This window comes from Meleagris gallopavo, chromosome 5 (assembly GCF_000146605.3).
Source record: "Meleagris gallopavo isolate NT-WF06-2002-E0010 breed Aviagen turkey brand Nicholas breeding stock chromosome 5, Turkey_5.1, whole genome shotgun sequence".
Taxonomy (NCBI): Eukaryota; Metazoa; Chordata; class Aves; order Galliformes; family Phasianidae; genus Meleagris; species Meleagris gallopavo.
This window is the reverse complement of record NC_015015.2, coordinates 44,345,427-44,367,836: the sequence shown is the minus strand read 5'-3', so window position 1 is coordinate 44,367,836 and position 22,410 is coordinate 44,345,427. Positions and strand designations below refer to the sequence as shown.

General features: G+C 37.3%; 1 protein-coding gene across 7 annotated transcripts in view; it reads right to left on the bottom strand.

Annotated features, from left to right (window-relative positions):
* The window catches only part of UNC79 (unc-79 homolog, NALCN channel complex subunit), a 100,071-nt gene that overhangs the window by 47,943 nt on the left and 29,718 nt on the right, over nt 1-22,410 (bottom strand). For all 7 annotated transcript variants that reach the window (XM_019615848.1, XM_031553658.1, XM_010711850.3 and 4 more), the window contains 18 exons: nt 22,188-22,359; nt 21,114-21,344; nt 19,071-19,261; nt 17,928-18,051; nt 17,196-17,336; nt 15,709-15,930; nt 14,946-15,173; nt 14,110-14,251; nt 13,641-13,720; nt 13,408-13,556; nt 12,069-12,226; nt 11,539-11,720; nt 10,913-11,114; nt 9,144-9,323; nt 8,079-8,144; nt 4,777-5,063; nt 1,624-1,806; nt 648-810 (listed from right to left, as the gene is read on the bottom strand). In XM_019615848.1, the coding sequence (XP_019471393.1) occupies nt 648-810; nt 1,624-1,806; nt 4,777-5,063; nt 8,079-8,144; nt 9,144-9,323; nt 10,913-11,114; nt 11,539-11,720; nt 12,069-12,226; nt 13,408-13,556; nt 13,641-13,720; nt 14,110-14,251; nt 14,946-15,173; nt 15,709-15,930; nt 17,196-17,336; nt 17,928-18,051; nt 19,071-19,261; nt 21,114-21,344; nt 22,188-22,359 (3,101 nt within the window). The remainder of the gene's footprint in view (nt 1-647; nt 811-1,623; nt 1,807-4,776; nt 5,064-8,078; nt 8,145-9,143; nt 9,324-10,912; nt 11,115-11,538; nt 11,721-12,068; nt 12,227-13,407; nt 13,557-13,640; nt 13,721-14,109; nt 14,252-14,945; nt 15,174-15,708; nt 15,931-17,195; nt 17,337-17,927; nt 18,052-19,070; nt 19,262-21,113; nt 21,345-22,187; nt 22,360-22,410) is intronic.

The following is a 22,410-nucleotide window of genomic DNA, read 5'->3' as shown; positions in this document are numbered from 1 at the left end:
TAGAGAGTTAACAATCAAATTCAGACTCCAAGGAATGAACAAGTCTTCTGCCTTTAGACGTAAGTATCATACACGTTTGCATCTGAGCTACTCAACTTTAGGTCTGAGTTCATCACTCCCACTTTTAAATATCTGCTATTTGGTACTATGCCATGTTACCATAAATTAGTTTTGTCACTATTTTTAACATCTGCTTTAAGATAAGATGAAACATACATCTTAACCAACTTATTTCTTGATTCTAGACCACTAGAGAATGTGCGTATATGCTTGGTCAGATGAATTACACTCCCTATATCTGAATATAGAAATAATGCAGTGAAGGGTGGTTGCAAATGTTATGTATGTGTACAATCAGTTAAAATTCTCATTAAAAAAGCACTACCTAGGTGTGCAACTGCACTGCTCAGCCTAAGGCACCCTCTCTCCAAAAGTGAGGCTGCTGTGCTATGCTTTGTCTACAAACAAACAGTGAATTTATTTATGTTGCGATAGAGGGTTATAGGTAGTCAGATAATTCAGACCTTGGACTTAATTCTAAGGATTATGTTCTAAATTTTAGACCACATCTGCCCATTTCTACATCATCTGTGATACTTCATGGATTAAATAAATGACTATCAAATAAATGAAAGTGTTTAAAGTACCTTTTTCCTTTTCACTGTATCGGCTTATGTTACTGTTGTCACTATACAAAGGACCAGCAGTTGCATGGGGCTTGCAGCTGTGATACTGAGCATTGAGGGTATTGACTGTGATATGGATTAAGTGAAGTACAATCTTGCTGATTTCACAGTCTCTGTAGGGGTACTGTTCAGTGAAAGAGAAAAACTTCAGCTTAAAACTCAACTTTTCTCCATGGATAAACATTTAGGCAGTAAAACAGAAAAAATGACAAGAATATTGTCAGCTTGGATGCCCTCTGCCTTCCTTTGATCATACATTTCTAAACACATGGTAAGGAGCAGGACTGTTTTCAACTTCATACAGATACTTCAATATAGTCCCTATTAAGATTTAATATATTGCTTTCTTGACTTGTACGGCAAAACCAATTGTACATAGTAAAGTAAAAGTTCTTATCTTCCAAATGCTGTATGTCAATTTGCAGGTACCATTCATTTTTAGTGTCTCCACTTCCTTGCATGTTCTGTATAACTGCAAGAACTTTGTTAAGGATATCAAAAGTATTCACAACTATGTTTCAGGGTGTAAACATCCTATATTTTAACAACAATCACAGAAGCATCATTTAACTAAAGAGTAAAAGCTAATAAGCTGACTCCCCATTTAAAAGTTATTATTTGTTTCTAAAAAACCTAAATATTATTTATGACCTTTCTAATTTTTCAACCTTTATATACCATTTTACAGTTTTCAAACCTATATATTTCCTTCACAGTTAACTATGGAAAAGACAATATAGACAGCAGGAATAACAGGTCGGTAGCATAGTTGAAAGCCTAATTACTTTGGGCTCTGAAATTAAACACAAAGGGTAAGCAAATCAGAGGTGTACTTTGCAGCTTCTTTCATTTGCAGTACAGTTAGGTATTCCATGTAATAAATTTCACTTTTAAGTGTGAATTTTAAGATAAACAGCACCTCTTTGGGACCACTCACCTTATAGAGAATGACAAGTAAAGCCTTTAACCACATCTGCCGAATGTGAGGTTTGAGGGACCAGAGAGAGCAGCGAGGAGGCTGCTGAAAGTAATGCCTTAGCTGAGGACAAGTGCAGTATTTCAACACCTGCACCACCAAAGGAAGAAGGTGTTTTCCCAGGTTGATGTTGTAGTCCATCACCTGAAAAGAATATCAGCACAGGGATTAGCTCACCAAATCAGCTCCACTGATGCGATAAAGCAAAATAATTCAGTTTACATATCAGTTAAGTGAAAACAAACGTTTTTATGGTAGTCTGACTATCAATTAAAAACTTTTGCCAGTTTGTCAGGCTCTCATTTTAGCTAGATAGGTAAAATGAAACAAAGGAAGATGCATTCTGAAAGTTTTCCATCTGCGCAGTCAGAATACTAATATACTTTGTCACGTCCACAACATATATCATGCAGGGATAGCCTTATATTATGGCACAAATTGGTTGTGCTTTAATAGATAAAACTATGCTCTATATATCCCATGTTTACCAGACACAATGCAATTATGGGTTACTTCTTGTTGTTAGTTGGTTTGTTTTCTAAATTAATGTTGTACTAACAGTTTTCACTGTTTTCTTGTCAGTTTTGAAGCAACTCTCCAGTCTGTCCAGGTCTTGTTGAAAGACTGTGCTGCCATTTAACAAGACCAGGACAGACTAGAGAGTTGGGCAGAGAGGAGTCTGATGAGCTTCAAGAAGAGCAAGTGTAGAGTCTTGCATCTGGGGAGGAATAACCACATGCATCAGTATAGGTTAGAGATTGACCTGCAGGGAAGGACCTGGGTATCCTTTTGGACAGCAGTTTGGCCATGAGCCAGCAGTGTGCCCTTATGACCAAGAAGTCCAATGGTATCCTGTGGTGCACTAAAAACAGCGTGGCCAGCAGGTCGAAAGAGATGATCCTCCCCCTCTATTTTGCCCTGGTGAGGCCACATCTGGAGTACAGTATCCAGCTCTTGGCTCTGCAGTTCAAAAAGACAGGGAACTCCCAGAAAGAGTGCAGTGGAGGGTGACAAATGTTATTAAGGGCTTTGAACATTTCCCATATGAGGAAAGGCTGAGACCTGGGACACTTCAGTATGGAGAAGAGAAGGCTGAGAGGGTATCTTATCACTGTTTATAAACATGTGAAGTGCAGGAGTTGAGCTGATGTGATCAGACTCTTTTCAGTGGTAAGCAACAGTAGAACAAGGGGCAGCAGTCACAAACTGCAACACAGGAAGTTCCATACTAACACAAGGAAGAAAGCAATGAAGCACTGGAACAGGCTGTCCAGAAAGGTTGTGGAGTCTCCTTCTCTGGACATATTTGAGACCTGGCTGGATGCCTACCTGTGTAATCTGCTGTGTGATTTTTCTTTAAAGCTTTATGTCCAGGAAACAGTAGTTGAATCAGACAATTTCAAGGACCCGCAAAATCCTTGTCCCTGACACTGACAAAGAATGGTTATTGTCTAGGAAGGTACAACAGCAGAGCAAGCTAACGCCAGCACACCCCCCTGTCGCCTTCCCGCAGTTTAAGTGGATTTGGTGCTTTAACAGGGTACTTGTCCATCTAAACAGACACAAATGTTTCATGCACATCATCCATTTCCTTCAGGTCTTCATGTTCTGATTTTGCTTTTATTACAAGAAAGGGATGGGTCTAATTTATGAACACAAAGCCTATCTCTCAAATTTCCTCCTGAACAAGATGACTAAAGTTTAGTCCCTGCAAAATTCTCTAGTTTGATGCACAGTTGCCTCAAATTTTATTGTTATGTGCATATACCTAAACAGATAAATGCTCTGTCTATCTTTGTGTGGTTACCCTGTTGAATAGATGACATATAATCACCAAATATGGTTCTTCCCTGCAGCGTGCCTTGTCCTCTCAGGATGACATACAATTATATAACACAGTTAGGAAAAAATCATCCATACAAGGAAGACAGAACTCGGCCTTAACGCAGCACATAATGTAATGCAGATGTGTCTTAACTGAGCAGATCCATTTTTTAAGATGTCACAGGAAGATCTGGAATAAATAATACTGCAAACACTGAGCAGAACTCAGCCTGGGATACAGAGCCTGAAATGGCATAGCTAGGCTCTACCCCTGCTGTACTTCCCCCCTGAACACAACTGTACAACATTGCCACCATGTGGGGCAATACTGAACTGGTTTCAAAAAACTGCTTCTAGGGAGGGGAAGATACATCTTTCAAGGACAAAAAGCTGAAAACAGCCCTACAGCTAGAGGAAAAAAATCCTCCCAAAATACAAGTTAGTTTTGGTGCGTGCTACATGGAGGAAATCACAGAATCATAGAATCATTTGAGTTGGAGGGGACCTTTTAAAGGTCGTCTACTCCGATTCCCCTGCAACGAGAAGGGACATCTACAGAAAATGTAGCCTACTGAAACTCCATTTCATTTCAAAGGAAGCAGGATTCAGCTGAAAAGCTTTTCAAACAAAAATTGTGAATTTGGCTATCCTGAGATGTTTCAAAGACAGAGGAAAAGGAAGGTAGAGACTGATATTTAGATTGTGTTAACTGAAAATCAGATCAGTGTTGGTCACTGAAGTTTGGGTATCCAAACCTCAAAAACACATTTAAAAAAACATGGAAGATACTGTCTAGAGATCTAAATTACCACTGCCAGACACTCAATAAACCATAGCAGGCCTGAAACTACTTTTACTCAAATCAGCTTTGAAGTGTGCAAGTGAGGAATCATTCCAATTAACAATGTACAGAAATGATGCTCCGAGACAATGAATCAGGATGCATTTGCTGCTACTCAGTATAGATTAAAATCTTCAATTTTGCCTATGAAACACCAATACCTGATGATGCTTCACCGCAAATAAAAAGAATATTCTGCAAGCATGAAGCATTTTTCATCCTAGGATCAGAAACTGCTCTATCAGTAAGAATCAAGCCTTAGAAAAGCGTTACGAGGTAAGAAATTGCAGCTCTCTTTACTTTGAAGATGAAGAAAGAAGGCATTATTTTGGTATAAATGCAGCTGTGCTACCACCATTTCAACAACGGGTGAAGAGAAATAGCAGGAAAAAAAAACAAAAACAAAAAACAAAAAAAAAAAACAATAATTGATAATTGCCTTCACCTACTTGTGCTATTCCAGCAATAAAGGCATTAAAGCAGGTGGAAACACGCATTTTTTGTGGTGCAATCATGAAGCATCCTTCCTGCTGATCATAACCAAGCAGGACATACAGATGGCGCTTGACTGTGTTGAAAGCTTTAGCGCTGCTGATGTCCGACTCAGCACTGCTTTCATCCTTTGCCATGAACTTCATTAGCACAGTGATCAGCTGGTGAACAGTCTGGTGATCAATCCCAGCATCCTCTGGCAGTAAGTCTTTTATCGTATTATCATTCTCTGGGGAGGGTTGTCCTATCATTACAAGAGAAACATTAGTATCAGTTATGTAAAAACTGCAAAAAGGATACAGAATATTCCACAAATTTCTTCCAGAGTTAATTGCCCCATTTCCACGTGGATGAGGTCACAGGAGAGATAGGCATGCATTTCTGAGGGCAGTGTCTCACTGTTGCCTCACTATCATAGAAAAATAGAATCACCAATGTTAGAAAAGACTTCCAAGATCACCCAGTCCAACAGCTAACAGCACATTAATACCTACCATGCATACCAAATTCCATTTCTCAGCTTTCCTGTGTTTAACTGAACTGTTTATCTTCCCATCATAGAATCAAAGATTGACTTGGGTTGGAAGAGACCTTAAAGACTATCTAGTTCCAACTCCAGCCATAGGCACAGTGGTCACCTACTAGGTCAGGTTGCCTCGGGCCCCTTTTGTGCCTCTCTGCCAAACTGAGTATTATCATACCTTTTCATTTATGTTCATTAAGAGAATAAAATCTCATGGCCACCACATTCTCAGCTGGCAAGATTTTCTGCCTTTCCTCAGCGAAGTGTGGACATTAGTCTTTGCCAGTAGAGAATGTATCAAATGGTAAAAAGGAGATAAAGTTCCAGGCAAAAATACTTTTCTTTTAATACCGAGTCCATATATTTCTAAAATAACTTTTGCCAAACGTAGGCACAATCATTTATTAGGTTTGACACTCCATGTAGTGTAACTTTTTCCCAGAGAAGTTTAAAACTTACTTCATAAATATTGAATAGAAATAATCAAACAATAATACTTAGCACTGTTGTCATATGAAAGACTAGAAGATACTAAGCACGAGGAAGTTAGGGTGCTGGTTCTCACTGCTCAAGCAGAGCAGACTTGCTGCAAGCAACAGCCACTGGACACGTATTTTCATTTGCAATCTCATATTTTTAAACTATAGTATCTCCCATTACTTTTTAGACCACTTGCCCTCACTAGAACTCTCTAGTAACTATCTTCAGAGTTTTCTTCTTCCTTCTCACTATCGGTGTAACACCTTTTCTATTACTAAAGTTCTTTAGCAATAAGCGTTCCCCCTACAGTAACAACGGAGTTCTTGGAAAGCAAAAGCTACTTCACACATCAGCGTATCAGATTATTTTATTAAATCATTATGAATATGTGTATGGCTAAAGCACAGTGAGGAATATTATTCTAACTACTTCTATTTTAAAATAGTCATTTAAACGAAACATTTCTGTATAAATAAAACGCGTCCTATGTGCAATAAAAATTATTCTGTCTGAGATAATCAAGAAAGAGAACAGATAATACTATTTTGACAGAATCAAAGAGGGAAACACTAAAATTAAGTTTTTCTTACATCACTATTTTTAATTTGTTCTGTAAATACTATTGCTGCTAACTAAAATTTTTGCTAAAATGTATCAGTTGGATTTTCTGATGTGTGCTTATAAGTCTGTCTAACAGTGAATAACTGTGATAAAGCAAGCTGGTATGAAGCAGAATTACAAGATGATCTACTTGTACTCATTTAATAATATATGAATCCTGTCAATTATTGGAAATAACCCTTATTGAAAGAACTGTTAAAATTGAAGTTTCTAGAACAGAACCTACAAGCAAGATTAACTCAAAGTATGATCTTGTATTATACAAAGATTAGTTCTAGATCTAGAAATAAAAACAGATGAGTATAAGAACTAGTTCATTCAAGTGGTATACAAAAAAATAAATGCTTTTCTATAACAGATGTACAGACTGTGTTTAGGAGTTGATTCATCCCTCAGAAGATATGCTCAGTACTGTCAATGCAAGGAGTTAAAAACCGTGAGTCAAACCTTCAAAAAACAAAATTAAGATTTCAGAGAATTTATAAATGCTGGGCAGGAGCAGAGGGACAGCCATTTGTCTTCTAATTTTGAAGGCATCTGTGATAACCTTGAATTGCATTTTCAGATTTTTTTTCACATCAATATTTACTGTCTACCTGCAATGTTTTATATGTATCTTTTGGTGAAAGCCACTAATTAGGTGAGCCTGGAACTCAAAAGCTGAAAGTCTGAAATAACAAAACATATTTAACAAAATCACAATGGTTAACAATGCCTACCGTGAGACTGACACTTCTAATGTGACAAGTTTCTTTAAGCTCCACCTATAGCAGATGAATGGTATCATTAAATGAGCAACAATCATTTGCTGATATCTCTCCTCTTCACACTATGATTTCATTGTCAGTGACAACCTGCATACATATTATGTAATGAACTGGTTGATTTCTAAGTCTCACTGGGTTAGCTTAATAGTAGTATAACCAGTGCTAATTCTGAGACTCTCCCAGTCCATTCCACAGCACTTGGTCAGCAGCCACAGTGGCAAGATTCTCCTGTTTAACTAATCACCCAATAAGACAATCAGTTCTGATTCTGAAGTTGTGTTGGTTGGAAATATTGCACGTTCTGAGAAATTAATGTGAAAAGAGATGAATCAGAGGAATTTCACTTCCAATTGGTCAGTCTACAAAGGTCTAGCCAGAACAAGAACTGTCAGCAAATCATAATTGTTTAAAGACTATGTACTTACTTGAACCCTGCTGAACTAACTATTCTATGCACACCTGACAAAAAAGTTGTCAGTAAATATAAAATAATGGACTTACAACATCTGTAAGTATACAGCATGGAAAAGAGTAATAACTACAATCAAAAACAATCCAGACATCAAAGATCAGGCTGAACACAAATAACCCATGGTGCCACCATACTAAAGATATGCTATTTTCAGGAACAATGAGACCAGAGAATGAGACCAATGGCAGCAATAGATGATTGCTTCTGAACAACCTCTCTCCAGACCTGAACTACTAAGTACAACAAAGGGCAAATCTAGAACAAAACAAGAAACTACACCCTTTGGAACTATGTTGTGACTTTTAGATAGCTTACAACTTGCACAGGGTTTTCTCAGGAGCCAGCAAGCCAGTACTTCATTTGCCTGTTTCATCAAAACACTCACTTCAAACCCACCTGGTGTTTGCTCTGGTGTTCCGCCAAGTGCTGGAGCAGACTGCTCATGTCTGGTCAAGCTCACAGCTTAAAAAAATTAAAAAACAACGACAACAAACAAACAACAAAAAAAAAAACACAACTGTTTAAGTAAATCGTATTCATGTCTTACGCTTCAGCATACATTCAGTACTAGCATATTTATGTCCATTTGCTCATGCAGTGTTGTCAAGGCAATGAGTGTAACCATTTGAAATGTTACACCATGTACTGTAACTCTAGTTCTCTCGATCATTCAGTTTTTTCTGGTGGAAGTGTCATCACACAGGAACACCTGTGCAGGATCAGAAATCAGTCAAGAAGGATTACATAAGAGTCCCAATATACAGTGCTGCCTGGTTTGAAGAAAATAAATCATATAGCAGTTCACTAACATCCAAGTTTTAACATTTTGTCTGTTGTCAATATGTGGGTAGGAGCAATGGAAGAGGTCCAATCTGAATACAAATCCATGTTTGTAAAATTCTCTAAAAGAGTATGTTCAAGCTTTAGTTTTGCTTGGAAAAATATGTGTACATTGCTTCATAGAGGCTTAAGATTTTCCATCACCTAGGCCCTCCTACACAAACTGGCAGGAAGAATGTGTTGCATGGATATGATCTTGTAATTTTATTCACAAAGGAATTCTGAAGACATCTACATTTGATTCATTAACCGTTGTTTTTAAAATTCCTAAGCATATGCTGCATACACTGATGGGTAATTACAATTAATAAATTAGTAACAATTGAATTTTTCCATAAATGTATTGATTTAGACAAAATCACTGTGTATTAACCACAATTAAAAATTAAGATGCATCCACAAACTAGTTTTGGAGCATTTTTTTCTGATATTTTAAACAGATCATAGGTATAATGTTTGTCAATATTCTTTGTCAAACTCACTAATAATATCTGAATACTGCCCAAATTGATCGGAAACCTAGTTTTGCTATCCTATTTGGAGAAATACTGACAATTCCGTTGTGTACCCAACAATAGGATACAATCCTAAGGGAGACAAAAACATAAATAGATACTCAACGAATTTTGGTGGTTAAGGTTTCTGGAAGGGAGAGCGCTCTCTTTGACTCCACTGGTCCCTTCACACTGTCCCTCAGGGAACGCACACTCTTCTGACGATTACGTGCGAAACGAGCCCTCTTGATCTTCCACATTGCTGCATCACTGAGGTTGGCGACATTTGTCCGGACAGCAGTGATAGCTTTGCAAATGCAATTGACCAAGTTAGGATTCATTCCACAGCATGGTGAGGCCCTAGTGCTGCCAAGTGCCAAATGCAACTGGGCCCCCAGTCCCACTGAAGTCAAGAAAGATTCATATGGGTTCAAGGGGTCCATCTGCAAGGAACTCAATTGCATGTTCTCATTCTGAAACCCATAAAATCCCAAAGAGCTTAACTGTGTTAAAAAGTAATGGTGTCCCTTCTATCTTCTTTCTGGAAAAGAAGACTGGAAAAAGGCTCTTGGACTAAAAATCTGAATTTCAGGCTAAAGAAATATGAGGAGCTCCCTATTTAAAATGGCAGAAATCTCACAAGTATGATCACACTTACTGCAGTCTTACCAAACGTGGCATATAGTTTTGTCTCAGACTAATCTCATGTTCTGCCTACACCTAATCATCCTGGATCTGAACGGTTCCTCCAAAATTCTGTGAAGGCGATTATGTTTTTATAGTTTGTTATTAGCAGTACCATTGCATGTCTGAATGAAGTCTCTAACATTTTTTTATACTTATGTCTATTGTGCATTCAAACACAGAGGTTTATTATGTAAGTGACCGAATCCAGTGACCCCATCTCTTGCACCACTTACGTCTTTCAGAGGACAGAGAAAGGCTCAAGAGAATCTTAAAAAATACTTTTTAAGTCCACATCTGCAGCTAGAGGAGAAAGAAACTAGTGCTGAGATTCCCTTCTCAGGCCTCAGCCCTCTGCTTTGGGTCAAGCTACTCACATACAAAGATGAAAATACTTATTCTACCTACATTCATTACATGGATGCAGTAGCAGCACCTGGGCTTTCTTAGGCCTTCATGCAAGTGTGGGAGAAGGCATTAAGCTGCTGAGGGACACATGTGTCCAAACAGCTGTTCCTAATCTCCTTCAGGCAAATCAGATAGAAAAAGATGTGCCTCACAGTCCAACACTTAGTTAAGGAAGTTTTTAATTATTCAACATATTAAACAGTAATGCACGAATTTATTTTTAGCCTCCACTAGTCAATGGAGAAAGGCATGGTATGCATCCAAAAAATCAAGCATGAACAGGACAAAATTTACAAACAATTTTGTTCATCAGTACACGAACAGCTAACCAAGCACTGGCTGGGAGTTCGTGTACTTCTTTTGCTGTGCCCCAGTGCATTTGTTTATGTTCAAGGACCATGCAACTCCTACGGCTATCCCTGTACAGACCATTACAGAACAGCGACAGGCATGATGCAGACTTTTGAGAATAGCATGCTGTTAGCATAAAAACATACACAGAAGAACTCAGTGGGATAATGCAGTTTGCAGTTGAGTAGCCACAGAAACAGACCATGTTTAAAAAATTGCCAAGACTGGCAATCAAATCCTAGTGAGAATAAAATATGAAGCCCAGAGGTACAATGAAATATAGCCTTGGCTGTATTTAGGCAGACAAAAAGTGCTCTTTGAGTTATTCTCTTCTAGCCTGAAAGTTTCAGATAGCTTAGACAAGGGAGGTCTACACCTCCCTTAGACCCTTCCAAGCAGCTGAAATTCCAGAAGCTCATAAAAGGTGGTCAGATTGATTTGGACGCTGCTTACTTGTTGGGAAAGGGAATTCTTTGTTGCAGTCCAGATGAAGCTGTGCTTCCAGAGACAAGGTCTCAAAGCGATTCACAAAGAACTCCCAGCTCAAAGCTGGAATATCCGCTTTTAGAAAATGAAGTAGCAAAAGCTTACTGAGAATTGTGGGCCTGTCCTTGACAACTGTGTCAAACTGGAAATCAAGGCAGAGACAAAGACCCTAAGGAGGAAAAAAAAAAAAAACAAAAAACAGTACTGAGATGTGAAGACTATAAACTTTTTTTTTTCTTTTTTTTTAAAGCAAAGGCATGACAAAACTCTAATTTCTGACTATTTGTATGGGATAAAGGTTTAGGTCCTTTTTTCCTACTCCTTTAAATGAGGGCTAATGCTTCAACTATCAATGGAAAAGTTAGGTAGGTAAGGAGATAAATTATATTTAGAAAGGAGAAATTTCCAAGGTTTTGAGGAATACAAAAGCATGGGCAAATGTCCTGCCCTACTACACATTTGATTCAAAAACCCACAAAGCTTGTTTGAAGAAGTTCTAGCAATGACTGCGACGCTGTACACCTGAAGCACTCCAAACACTGGGAGAAAATGCAGATTCTGTTTGAATGCATTTTTCCATATAATGAAACTACCTGTAAAGCTGGCCTCTTTATGGTGTCAAGTAATAATCCAGCTCTTGTAGCTACTGCTGGGTTGACATCTTCCACAGCAGTCAGGAAACAGCAGAATGCATGAGCCAAAGAGTACTTCAGTAGGTGATTTTTTGTCACAGAGTGGATATCCAAAAATCTGCACAATACAGCCACCTTCTCCACTGTAGCAGCCCCCAGAGAAAGAAAATATTAATATTAACTTAAGCAATGGCTTCTTTATGTCTTCTGTGTTTTGATTAGTACACCTCTCCTAGAAGTAAGCACATTTAGAAAGTTACAACAAAAAATAGCTGGGAGATGTTATCATGATTTTGGTTTTGCTTTGATTTTCCATAATGCCTTATGTTCTCCCTTATTCTAGTGCCATTGTTTTGCACCACACTATCTCCCAAGCTCTTCAAACCAGCTAAAAGATAATCTTCCATTACATGTTTCCTCACTTGCAGCGGAGAAAGCTCTACCTCTTCAGGAAAGCAACAAAGATCAAACAGTATGTTTTCCAGGCCTACCTGCTTCAAACCTCATCTTCCAGTCTTTGCTGTTGAAATTGCTGTTTATGATTGTCCAGAAAATATCAGCTCCATGAGGAAGTGAAAGTGCATGAAGAACCAGTGGGACTGCCAGGGAAGAAAGCTGAGAGAACTCAGACTTCACAACTCCCCATAAGCTGGAAAGACCAAAAATACAAAGACTGTTTATAGGAGCTTTCTCTTGACATCTTTACTTTGAAATGTCCACACTGTATTACTAGTGAATGCATTTTTCAGTAGAATCTCTATGAGCTGTCATAGACCTTCATGTGAACGCTATAGGGTTGCTTATATGTGAATAGAGCTACTTGGAAGTCTTTAAATTCAACATTTTTTCTTGAAAATCCAGGTCTAGAAATTCCTTACATTGAAACACTTCAGATTTATCAAAACTTTAACTAATTCATGGCATTTGAGCCACATGAACAGTCTTGCCATCATGAATTATGTGCATCCACAAACCACTGTGATGTAAAATTCTTTCTGCAAAATTTATTTTTTGATAAAGCTATCATTGCAGTTTTTTTTCTTGGAAAAAAAAAAGCCTTCTTGAGATAATATAAAAGAAAAATAACTCTGAGATTTAAGTCAGTTGTATACTTCATTTTAAATCAATTTGGGCCATCAGTATGAGAGTTGTAATACTTAAGACTACACACCCTCATTTCAACAGTGGGCTGGGTGGTCTCATATTTGGTTCCTATGCAACACTTTGTTCTCTTCTTGTTGAAATGTTTCACTACCGCTTTTAAAGTGTGACTATGGCCCGAAGGAGGATTCGGACAACTACTGGAATTTGAATCCTATTTCTCTTGAAGTATAGCATGTCAAACTGATGAAGTATAGCGAACTGAGCAACACCAGCACTTGCTTCAAGCAGATGCAGGGCAATATGAAATGCTTATCAATGTTTTACTAGATCCCAATACTTTCCCATTTCTCTGGGGAAAAAAAAATATATATATATAGAAACACTACTTAAATAAAAATAATTATTTTATCTTTCGCCCAGCTATATGTTCACCTCTGATAGGGCTAGAGATGCTCAAGTAAATATGGAACTGGACAAGGCAGGGTATCTCAGTTCTATATGTAGGGCACATTAGATAGAATATTTACACAGCTTCTTAACCTTTCCACAGTTCTCTAACACACTTCATTAATTTTCCCTATTAAACCTTCAAATTCTTTGGAGTCACAATAATGTTTATTTGGGAATCAATTTTCCCTATTAAACCTTCAAATTCTTTGCAGTCACAATGAATGTTTATTTGGGAATCAATTAAGTATGAAGATAAAATGTGTAATAAACAACTACCTTGAAATCAGCATATGATCTTGAATATAAGCAAGAAATTGCGGATGGTCCTTTCTTGCTATATACAGGCATTCTCCATGAAGACAAAGAATCTTCAGACAGTTCAGCATGTTAAAAAGAATGTCTGGTTCTTCAAATCTTGACATTTCCTGTGTAAGCAGAGGCACTATTCTCAACACAGCAAAACCACTTACGTGAAAATTCAAGCTAAACAAACAAATAAATAATTTTACCTGCAGTATAGTGTATATGAGCTTCAAGGTAACTGGAAGTTGCTGATAACAAAATTTTCTTTCTGTATCATTCTTTATCGCTGTTAAAAATGTAAGTTACATAAATTGCTGTTAAAGTCCTCTCATTTGTGGATTCAAAGTGAAACTAAAGAATGTGAAAGTAATCAGAAGCAAATTAGTTCTTGCCATAGTAACACTGACATCAGTAAACTTACAGCTGCACAGAATTTGGCATCCAATGTTTTTGTTACTTGATATGTTCACAAAGCCAACACTTTTTGAGTCAAAAACACCTACTACAAACATAATACAGTCTTCTGTTGATATGCTGAAAGAATAAAATGTGTGAAAAGAAAAGTGACTACATATTGTGCCTTCTGAAAAACTGCTTCAAAACCTTGTATTCTGTATGAATGAAATATTTCTTTCAAGGCCTAATGTAAATACTCAGTCTTCTCACCAAACCTACCAGTATTTTCCGTGGTCTCTGTGTGATTCCCTGGGTTTTCCCCATGTTTTGGTGCTGATTTGTCTTCCTCTTCTCCTTCAGTTCCTATAATAAACTCAGGTCTAGTATACAGAAGACTATCCTCAAGGTTATCTGTGGGCTCCTTTAAGAACATAATAAGTTAAATTCATTTATTGATGTTTTCTAAATACATTAGGCCATATCTTGCTGTTAGTAACATTTTGTGTGGACAAGCTGAGCCCAAATGAGTCAGAGATTGTCTAGCTTTCATGTAAACTGGTGTATTCAAATTATCTAAATCTAAAATCCTGCATCAGCAACTGCATTCTGACAATAAGGTCATGTTTCAGACATGGATTTAAGTGATCACACTTAATGGCTGCTGAGGAGTATCCTCAAGCCTCTGGATCCACAAACCTGTCTTCTTTTCTGAGCATTTTCAACAATCAAGCAAGAACTAAGACATTTCAAGTTGCCTCCTTCTATTCAAAATCATTAATTTATTTGAAAGTATCTACTCTTAGTCTTTAAAGGAAGATGAAAAGCACTAGGTGTTAATGTTTCACATTTTATTTAAAATAGTATCATACGAGTGTAGTTCCAAAGTGGACAGCATTGACAGGGAGAAGAGTTCACACTGAAGGAATATTGCCATCTTCCTTGTGTTCTCTGAATAAATTGAACCGTAGGAGATTTTAAATTCAGTGGCATTTTTGCTTTAACTTCCCAAATGTTCCACACCAAATGTCAGTGCAGCTTTGCTCCCTTGTGCACAATGTAATGAGAATAACAAATAAGAGTTTCAGCATGCCAGTAATACAGGTTATTGTACTTACCACTAGTCTGATTTCTTCTTTTGGAGCAAGTTGTTCCAGCAGCTCAAAACCCAGCTGGTAACACAGAATGCTGGACTGACACAGACCACATTCAACTGCTTTTTCATCTTTCTGACATGTGTGAGAACCACCCCAGGGTGCTTGGAACACATTGTTTATGATGGATATTATATCTTTTGAAATACTGTTCTCTAAGCCCAAAGTGACACCATCATCCTGGAGTTCCATCTGAAAAAGTGAAAAGAGTAAGGATTTAATATTTCTTCAGAAACCACAGCCCTAAGTGTTCTGCCTCTTCCTACATTTCTTCCAATGTTCAAGCCCAAGACTGAACAGCTGGAGTAAGGTTTTGAAGGTAAATAAACAATTTCAAGTACAGGACAATTAACATTACCTGGAGACTGTTACTCAAAACAGTTGGATCTGAATTTTCAATGTATAACTTTAGGTAACCAAAAATAACGCATCTAATCTAAGCCTGTGAACAAACTTCTTCTAGCCTGTAGAAAAAGCACATCTCCTAAGCTCATTTTACTCATATGAGACGCTTAACACAACGTGGAGGTGTCTACATTCTCTTCACTGACCATGAACCCTTAACTCTTATATAGGTGAAGGCACATGAAAGCTGTAGAAAAATTTAAATGCCTTATATTTTGTCATAGTCCCTCATCAGAAAGAGTTTCAATACAGGATTAGAGAGACGAAAGTGACTACAGAACTTCAGTGTCCCTAAATATGGATATTTTTCTTCCATGAGTACCTGCTTCAAGATGAGGTCGAACATCAAAATGAAGCAATTAAGATTCATTTCATCATCCTCACAGTCAAAATCAATTGCCTTTCCACTAGGATGCCCAAAGTTCTTGAAGGGACTGTGAAAAGGACTATGTATAGGACTTCGAAATGGGCTCTGGAAGGGGCTTGGGAAAGGACTCAGCATGTTGTGCTGAACTCTGCGACCAGGGTCAGAAGCAACGCTTACCTGAAGACACATAAAGTAAACATGTTCAAATGAATACGAAGCATTTAAACAATCTTATTCTATACGAGACTAGGGAAAATGTCAAGAATTTTGACAGCTTTACTATTCCTTTCGGTAGCTTTTATTTATTTTTTAACCTGCATCATCATAAATAAAACAGAAAATTGGTGCTAGTAATAAAGTGGCCATCAGGTTACAGTGGCTTGCCTCAGGGATATCAGCTTCAATAGCAGGAAGCTAATAGAGAGTATTTCAAGACAATAGCATAATTATGGCTATACCAAGAATATGAGTAGCTGTAAATGAAATAGGCATAACAACAGTAAGATGTGCATTTCTGTATGAATTTATGTTCACACCATCACAGGCCCCTTACAACACTCTCAGAACCTCTAAATGTTTCAAGGAAATATATGGTTAGATTACACAAGGACTATCTTTAGACCAGCTAGGGTCTGGATTACTGTATAGTCCAATTTTTCTATTTAGTTTATAAGTGGTCATGAACAAGTTGTATAAGTGTTCTCTGCTGAGCTACATTGGAATGTAGGAGGACTACACATGAAGGATCATCAACTGCCTAGATGCTGTAGATCTATAATCTAAAGATATAATCTTTTAACACTGTTTCTTCTGTCCACAAAGTACTTCAGAGAAGACGACTAGAAAGTTAGTCCCGTCAGTACAAGTGTATTAATGCCTACATATTTGTAAATATATATATATATTTTAACAGATCATAAGCTTTTGACAAACTAATTTTCTTTATAGAAAGTTTTACATTTCTTGGAGGGGGAAAAATACAGGCAAAAAAAAAAAAATTCTTCTGTCATCCCCCCCAAATCATCCTAGCCCATCAAACATGAATCAAAATAAAAAAAATTACTCTGGGTGACCAGTTGTCCATAGAAAACATTGTTAACAGATATTAAAATCAAATGAAAAGAACGAAAATAGTTAGAAAATATACCATGACAAACGCTCAAAAAAAAAATCCCATCTGAGTTCACTGATGAAAAACTGCAGTTAACTCCTACCTGCATTCTCTTTACAGTGACCACTTGACAGAGAAGTATTAACTGAAGAAGTCACATAAATTTTATTTCACTCTCAAATTTTGTATTGGGGCTCCAATCAAATGTTACCATACTGAAAAATGACTTTAATTCTTCACATGCATTCTATTAGGATAACTGTTCTAAGCAAAAAATAAAAATAAAAATAAAAGAAATAAAAAAAACCCATGCGGGAGAAACAACCATTACCCTCCGAGCTGCAACATTTCCTGCCAGTTCACTGACTCTAGATTTTCTTTGATTTGCTAATTCCTTCACAGAATTAACTCCATCAGAAAACATGCTGATTAGTAACTGAAGAGGAACAACAATATCAAGCTCAGATAACACCTGAGGAAAGACAATAAGTAAAAAAGAAAAAGATAAGTTTCAAGATTGATAAAAATGCCAGCTACTCTATAAGCATATATATATCACATGATCCTCAGATCAGCAAGTTGCATGCATTTAATTTTGGAATACAGTCAGGTGAGCTGCGAATTTTAGGTTTCTATTCAAATCAAGGCAAAAGAGAACTGTCAAAAAAACACCATATTTTCAAAATATTTGATCACACATTGCTTAGTGTACATTGAGATCAGTTTTATGCACAAAATGTTTCTGTGAAGCAGAAATATTAAAAATAGTTGTATGAATAACTAGTTACTATCTTGATTATTACCTAAAATAGAATTCCTATATTTATTCTAATTCAGCTAGATTGCCTACAGATGCCAATATACTGACAACATTGGTTATCTGCCTATAACTGTGGGAATATCACTACCTACTTTGTCACCTAATATAAGTTCATCCAAACTTGTCATAACCGTTAGTAGGAGCAAGAAAAATCGGCAAGAATCGTACTTTACTTGAAAATTCTGAATACATGATTACTCAGGTAAAATGGCCTTTGCTGACTTATTAAAAGAAGACACTTACATGCAACCAAAGCAATGCTTGTTCTTGCACAGAGGCTGGATACCCTGTGAATCGACAACTGATGAAGCCAAACATCTCTTCCATGGAGAAAGGGAGAGGGCAAAGTTCAATGTCAAACATTTTGCTGAAAAGTAGGACAAAAGTAGAGCATCACTGACATGTTGTCATGGTAAGGTATAACAGAAAACTAGGAGAAAGGCAATCTCACAATTAGCACTCATGATGCTTCTGGAATCTTACCGCCATCCCCATTCTCCAGGGGAGTTGAGCTACAGTGCTGATGCCATCCATTCTGACTGAATCATATCACAGAATCATTGAATGGCTTGGGTTGGAAGGGATCTTAAGAACACATATTTCTAACTCCCCTGCTGTGGGCAGGATTGCACCACTACACAAGACCAGGCTGCCTGTGGCCCCATCCAGCCTGGTCTTGATCACCTCCACAGCTTATCTGGGCAAGTTGTTCTAGTGTCTCACCACAGTGAATTTAGTGATGCACTTTAAGAATTTGTATCACATCTTATATTATGCCCAACTTGATTTGATTTCTATACTCAATATATAGAAAAATTTCTCATCTCACCACCCTACCATTCCTTATTCTCACTAAACATGTTTTCATCGGTCTGTACAAATATAAATTTACAGTTAGTTTCAGAGCCAGACAATGTGAAGCTTTGCTGTCAAAGGCATACAGCTAATACGGAATTATGACTCCAACAGTCACCATTCTTATTTTGGTAATTTTTTGTTCAACAGGAGAAGACAGCAGTTAAATCAATATAAATCAACTATTTTTCAGTGACAGCTCTACTAATCCCCAATATTTCTCCTCAACAGCTAGCCAGGAGGAAAATGAAGCTTCTTCCACTATGCTATTTGAAGACACTGAAAGTCTGCTTTGCTCAACAAAGGAACTGATTCAAGGATACAAAGAACAATGAAATGAAACTTTCCCAAAGGTTGAGTGCTCTAGTCTAAATACAGTTCATGAAAAATCCAGAAGTATTCACTCAGTACTGTCTACTGCATAAAGTAGGCTGAATGAATTCTTTATTCATTTTCAGCATTTTATTTCACTAATACCCTCAATAATCAACATATGTAATAATAAAATGGTTTCTACAAATGTCTACATACCTTAATACTTCTCGGAATTCTTTCAGTTGATTATCAGGCACTTCTGTCCTTATAGCTTCCAACCACTCTGGCATTATACATTCCCATACTGGCTGGTTTATTACATTGTATGGAATCAAGCAAAGGATTCGATTCAGGCCTTCTTTTAATTGGGTCACAGCACTACATGATTTGTCCCAGTATCCACCAACCTGTGGGTATTTTCAGGAATTATACTGATGACCATTACTTCTAGTCCCATATAATTATATAAATATTAGTCCAGCACAAGCACCAATTTGCTCAGTGTGTTGCAGCCAAGAAATCATGAGGGATGTTCATGAGCATCCATCAGCCCAAACTTAGCATTCAGCCATGGTGATTGAATTGTTTTTTTTTCTCTCATTTGAGCCATAGTTCAAAAAATGACTGTCCAAGATTTAGAATAATTTTGCTCACTTCCAGGTCATGACACAGAATAATATCCCACTGACTACAGTTTTCAATGAAGGACAGATTTGTTTGCTCAAACTTGTACCTTTAATTATTTGCTCTGGGCCATCAGCTACAGTGCAGGATCTTTATTTTGAAAAGTTTGGTCTGAAACAGGTCTTCTGCTCTTATTTTTTATTTACTTGTTTTGCTTTTATTTCTTTGACAAACTTCTGTGTTACTGGAGGCAAAAAGTATAAATCCAAGTAAATAAGTAACTGGTCTACGGAGACTAATTATTCTAACTGACCTCAGCTCACATCTGCTGTTCCTTAATGGCTCTAGAGATGCCTGCTGTTTTGGCAGCAACTACTAGTACTCTCAGCCAACAAAATATTTTTAACTCCATTCATCACAGCTCATTTCATGGCTGTTTTTTCTTATTGTTCCAGTGGACCCTTGCATTTCTGGCAAGTTGTTAAACTCATTCTCAGCATTGCAGTAGGGTTTATGAAAGTTTGAAAAGGGCTGGATCCAAGACAAGGCCCAATAAGATCCAAGAAAAAGGTCCACAACACACTGCAGCATAATGTTCAGCCCTTCCTCCCCTCTTTAACCTCAAAGCCCAGATCTCTTCATTTCTAACACCCAGTGAATCCATTCACCTCCCAGATTCCCTCAGCTGCCCTCCAACCCTCCCACAGTCAAGGTCTACCTTCAAAGAGATGGTTCAGAGTTATTTACAGGGTGGTCTGCACATGTATAGCAAATTCTATATGTGAGGTCATGAAAAATCCATAGATAAACACATTATATCTGATGATGTAGTGTATCAAGTCCAGATGACACTTCCTACACTAACTACCAAATTGTAGGAATTAAAATGAACTCGTCCATCTGACATTACTCATAAGGAGATCATAAAATAAAAGTCATCTCCAAAGCTTACAAAAGAACGAGTGTAGCTGGCAGTGATAAATGTGGAAAGTCTGCCTTACACCCCTAACAAACATAAAATTCCTAATTTAATCCTGATGCTTCATTTTCTATAGATGAATATTCACGTATCTAATTTTGATGCATGCTTCTACTATTCATGTTAAGGCAATTTCTGTTTCATAACTAAAGGGCAGAAAGTGAGGAAGGCTCCTTCAAGGAGTTATTCAAGCAAGGGGTCTCACTGATGCCCCCTTAATGACCTTCCAGATAAGTGTCTCTCTCGCCATTAATAATAATGCAAACCATGGCAGATGAGTCTCCCGAGTCGCTTTACATAACAGTAAAGCAGACTAGTAAAGAAGAAGGTAATACCTGGAAGCTGGCAAGTGACACCTTATTTCTGTAATGTGTGCTTTAGCGCATAACGAAGATGTGTCGAGCTATCGAAAATGCACAGTATCTTTCAATCTCTGTAATATTCTTCCACTTTGTCTTCATATCACTGTAAATAATTCCCCGTTTCTGGCAGAATGGAACTTGAAAAGCTATGAAGAGGAAAAATTCCTGAACTCTACTACTCCTTTACCAATGAGATTTCTTCTCTCCTGATAGGGTTGAGGGGGAAATAGTCTTTATCCAGTTTACTATAATGTCTGTGGCAACTAAATAAACCTTCAGATAAATTATTCTTACCCTGGCAAACTCCATTGGTTTAGGAAGGAGGCACATAACCATGACATCAAACCGGACATCACAAACTGTCTTCAACCACTTGGTAACAAACTGGGGTTTGAGCTTTTCAACCAGGCTACCAACTTCATCATCCATCATGTAAGCTGTAGAGTGAAACCACTGAAACACCATGCTAACCAGCCTTGCTAAACTCTCTGTGGGTGTATTCTCACTGGGAGTGCAAAGGCTCACCTGCAAGACAGAAGTACAAAGTTTCTCACCTTTCATTCTAGAAATGAAAGTATTTGTCTACTGTATTTTGCATGTTCTCAGAGATACACGGGTGCAGAATAACCGAGCTGATTAGCTTTGAATTTGGCACAGGATAATTGACAAAATATTTCCATAACTAGAGAATAACAATAAGAAGGGGGGAAAAAAGCATTTATTTTTTCTCTTTTTTTAACACTGAAAATAATCAAAACTATGCTTTGACAAACTGAAACATTCTGGTTTGAGTTTTAAAATCATTTCTCTTTTCAGAAGGTAATCTAATGTCCAGTAAAATATGACCCAAATATAAATATATAAAATGTAGAAATTAAAAAGATTATACCAAATCAAGAGTTTAAAAAAAAAAAAAAAGCCATGAAAGAAGATATTAAGTTGGTATAATCAGTGATCTTTGCTCTATAAGAGGATACCAATTTTGATTTTTGTCTCATTTGGGGCAGGAATATGAATTTTAAGCCTTCAAAAATACCTGTAAAATGATTAATAGTAATTTTCTCCCTGTCTCCAAACTTTCTTTTTTTTTTTTTTTCTAAACAATGTCTGCACTGTAAGACTATTCCAAATCAGAGACAAAGTTTGTACCTCAAATCACAGAGCAGGCACATTTTAAGCCTTTAATGACCTGCTGTTTGAGCTTTCTACCTTCTAAGGAGAAGGAGAATGTTTCAAGTCAGGTTACTGCACTGAATTTAAAAAAAAAAAAGAAGATTTAGGAAGTTCCTTCTAACCACCCAATAGCTAATGGTTGAGGGAGAGAAAAAGAATTTAGGCTTCAGAAATAAAAGAAGAAGTACTTCTTACCAAGAACCAGATACCAAATTGGCTTAGGAGTCGTTGGTCGTGCTTGTCATCATCTTTATTATCAAAGTCTGTGTTGTCCAGGGAGTGATGAGAAGAGGAAAGGCCCATCTGCCTCCTGCGGTTGAGTTCATGCTCCCTCTGCTCAGCATGGAACTCCGCTTCTTTCAGCAAGCTATAAAACAAGTTCATAGGCAGTGAAGACAGCTTTCTTGCACTTGATACA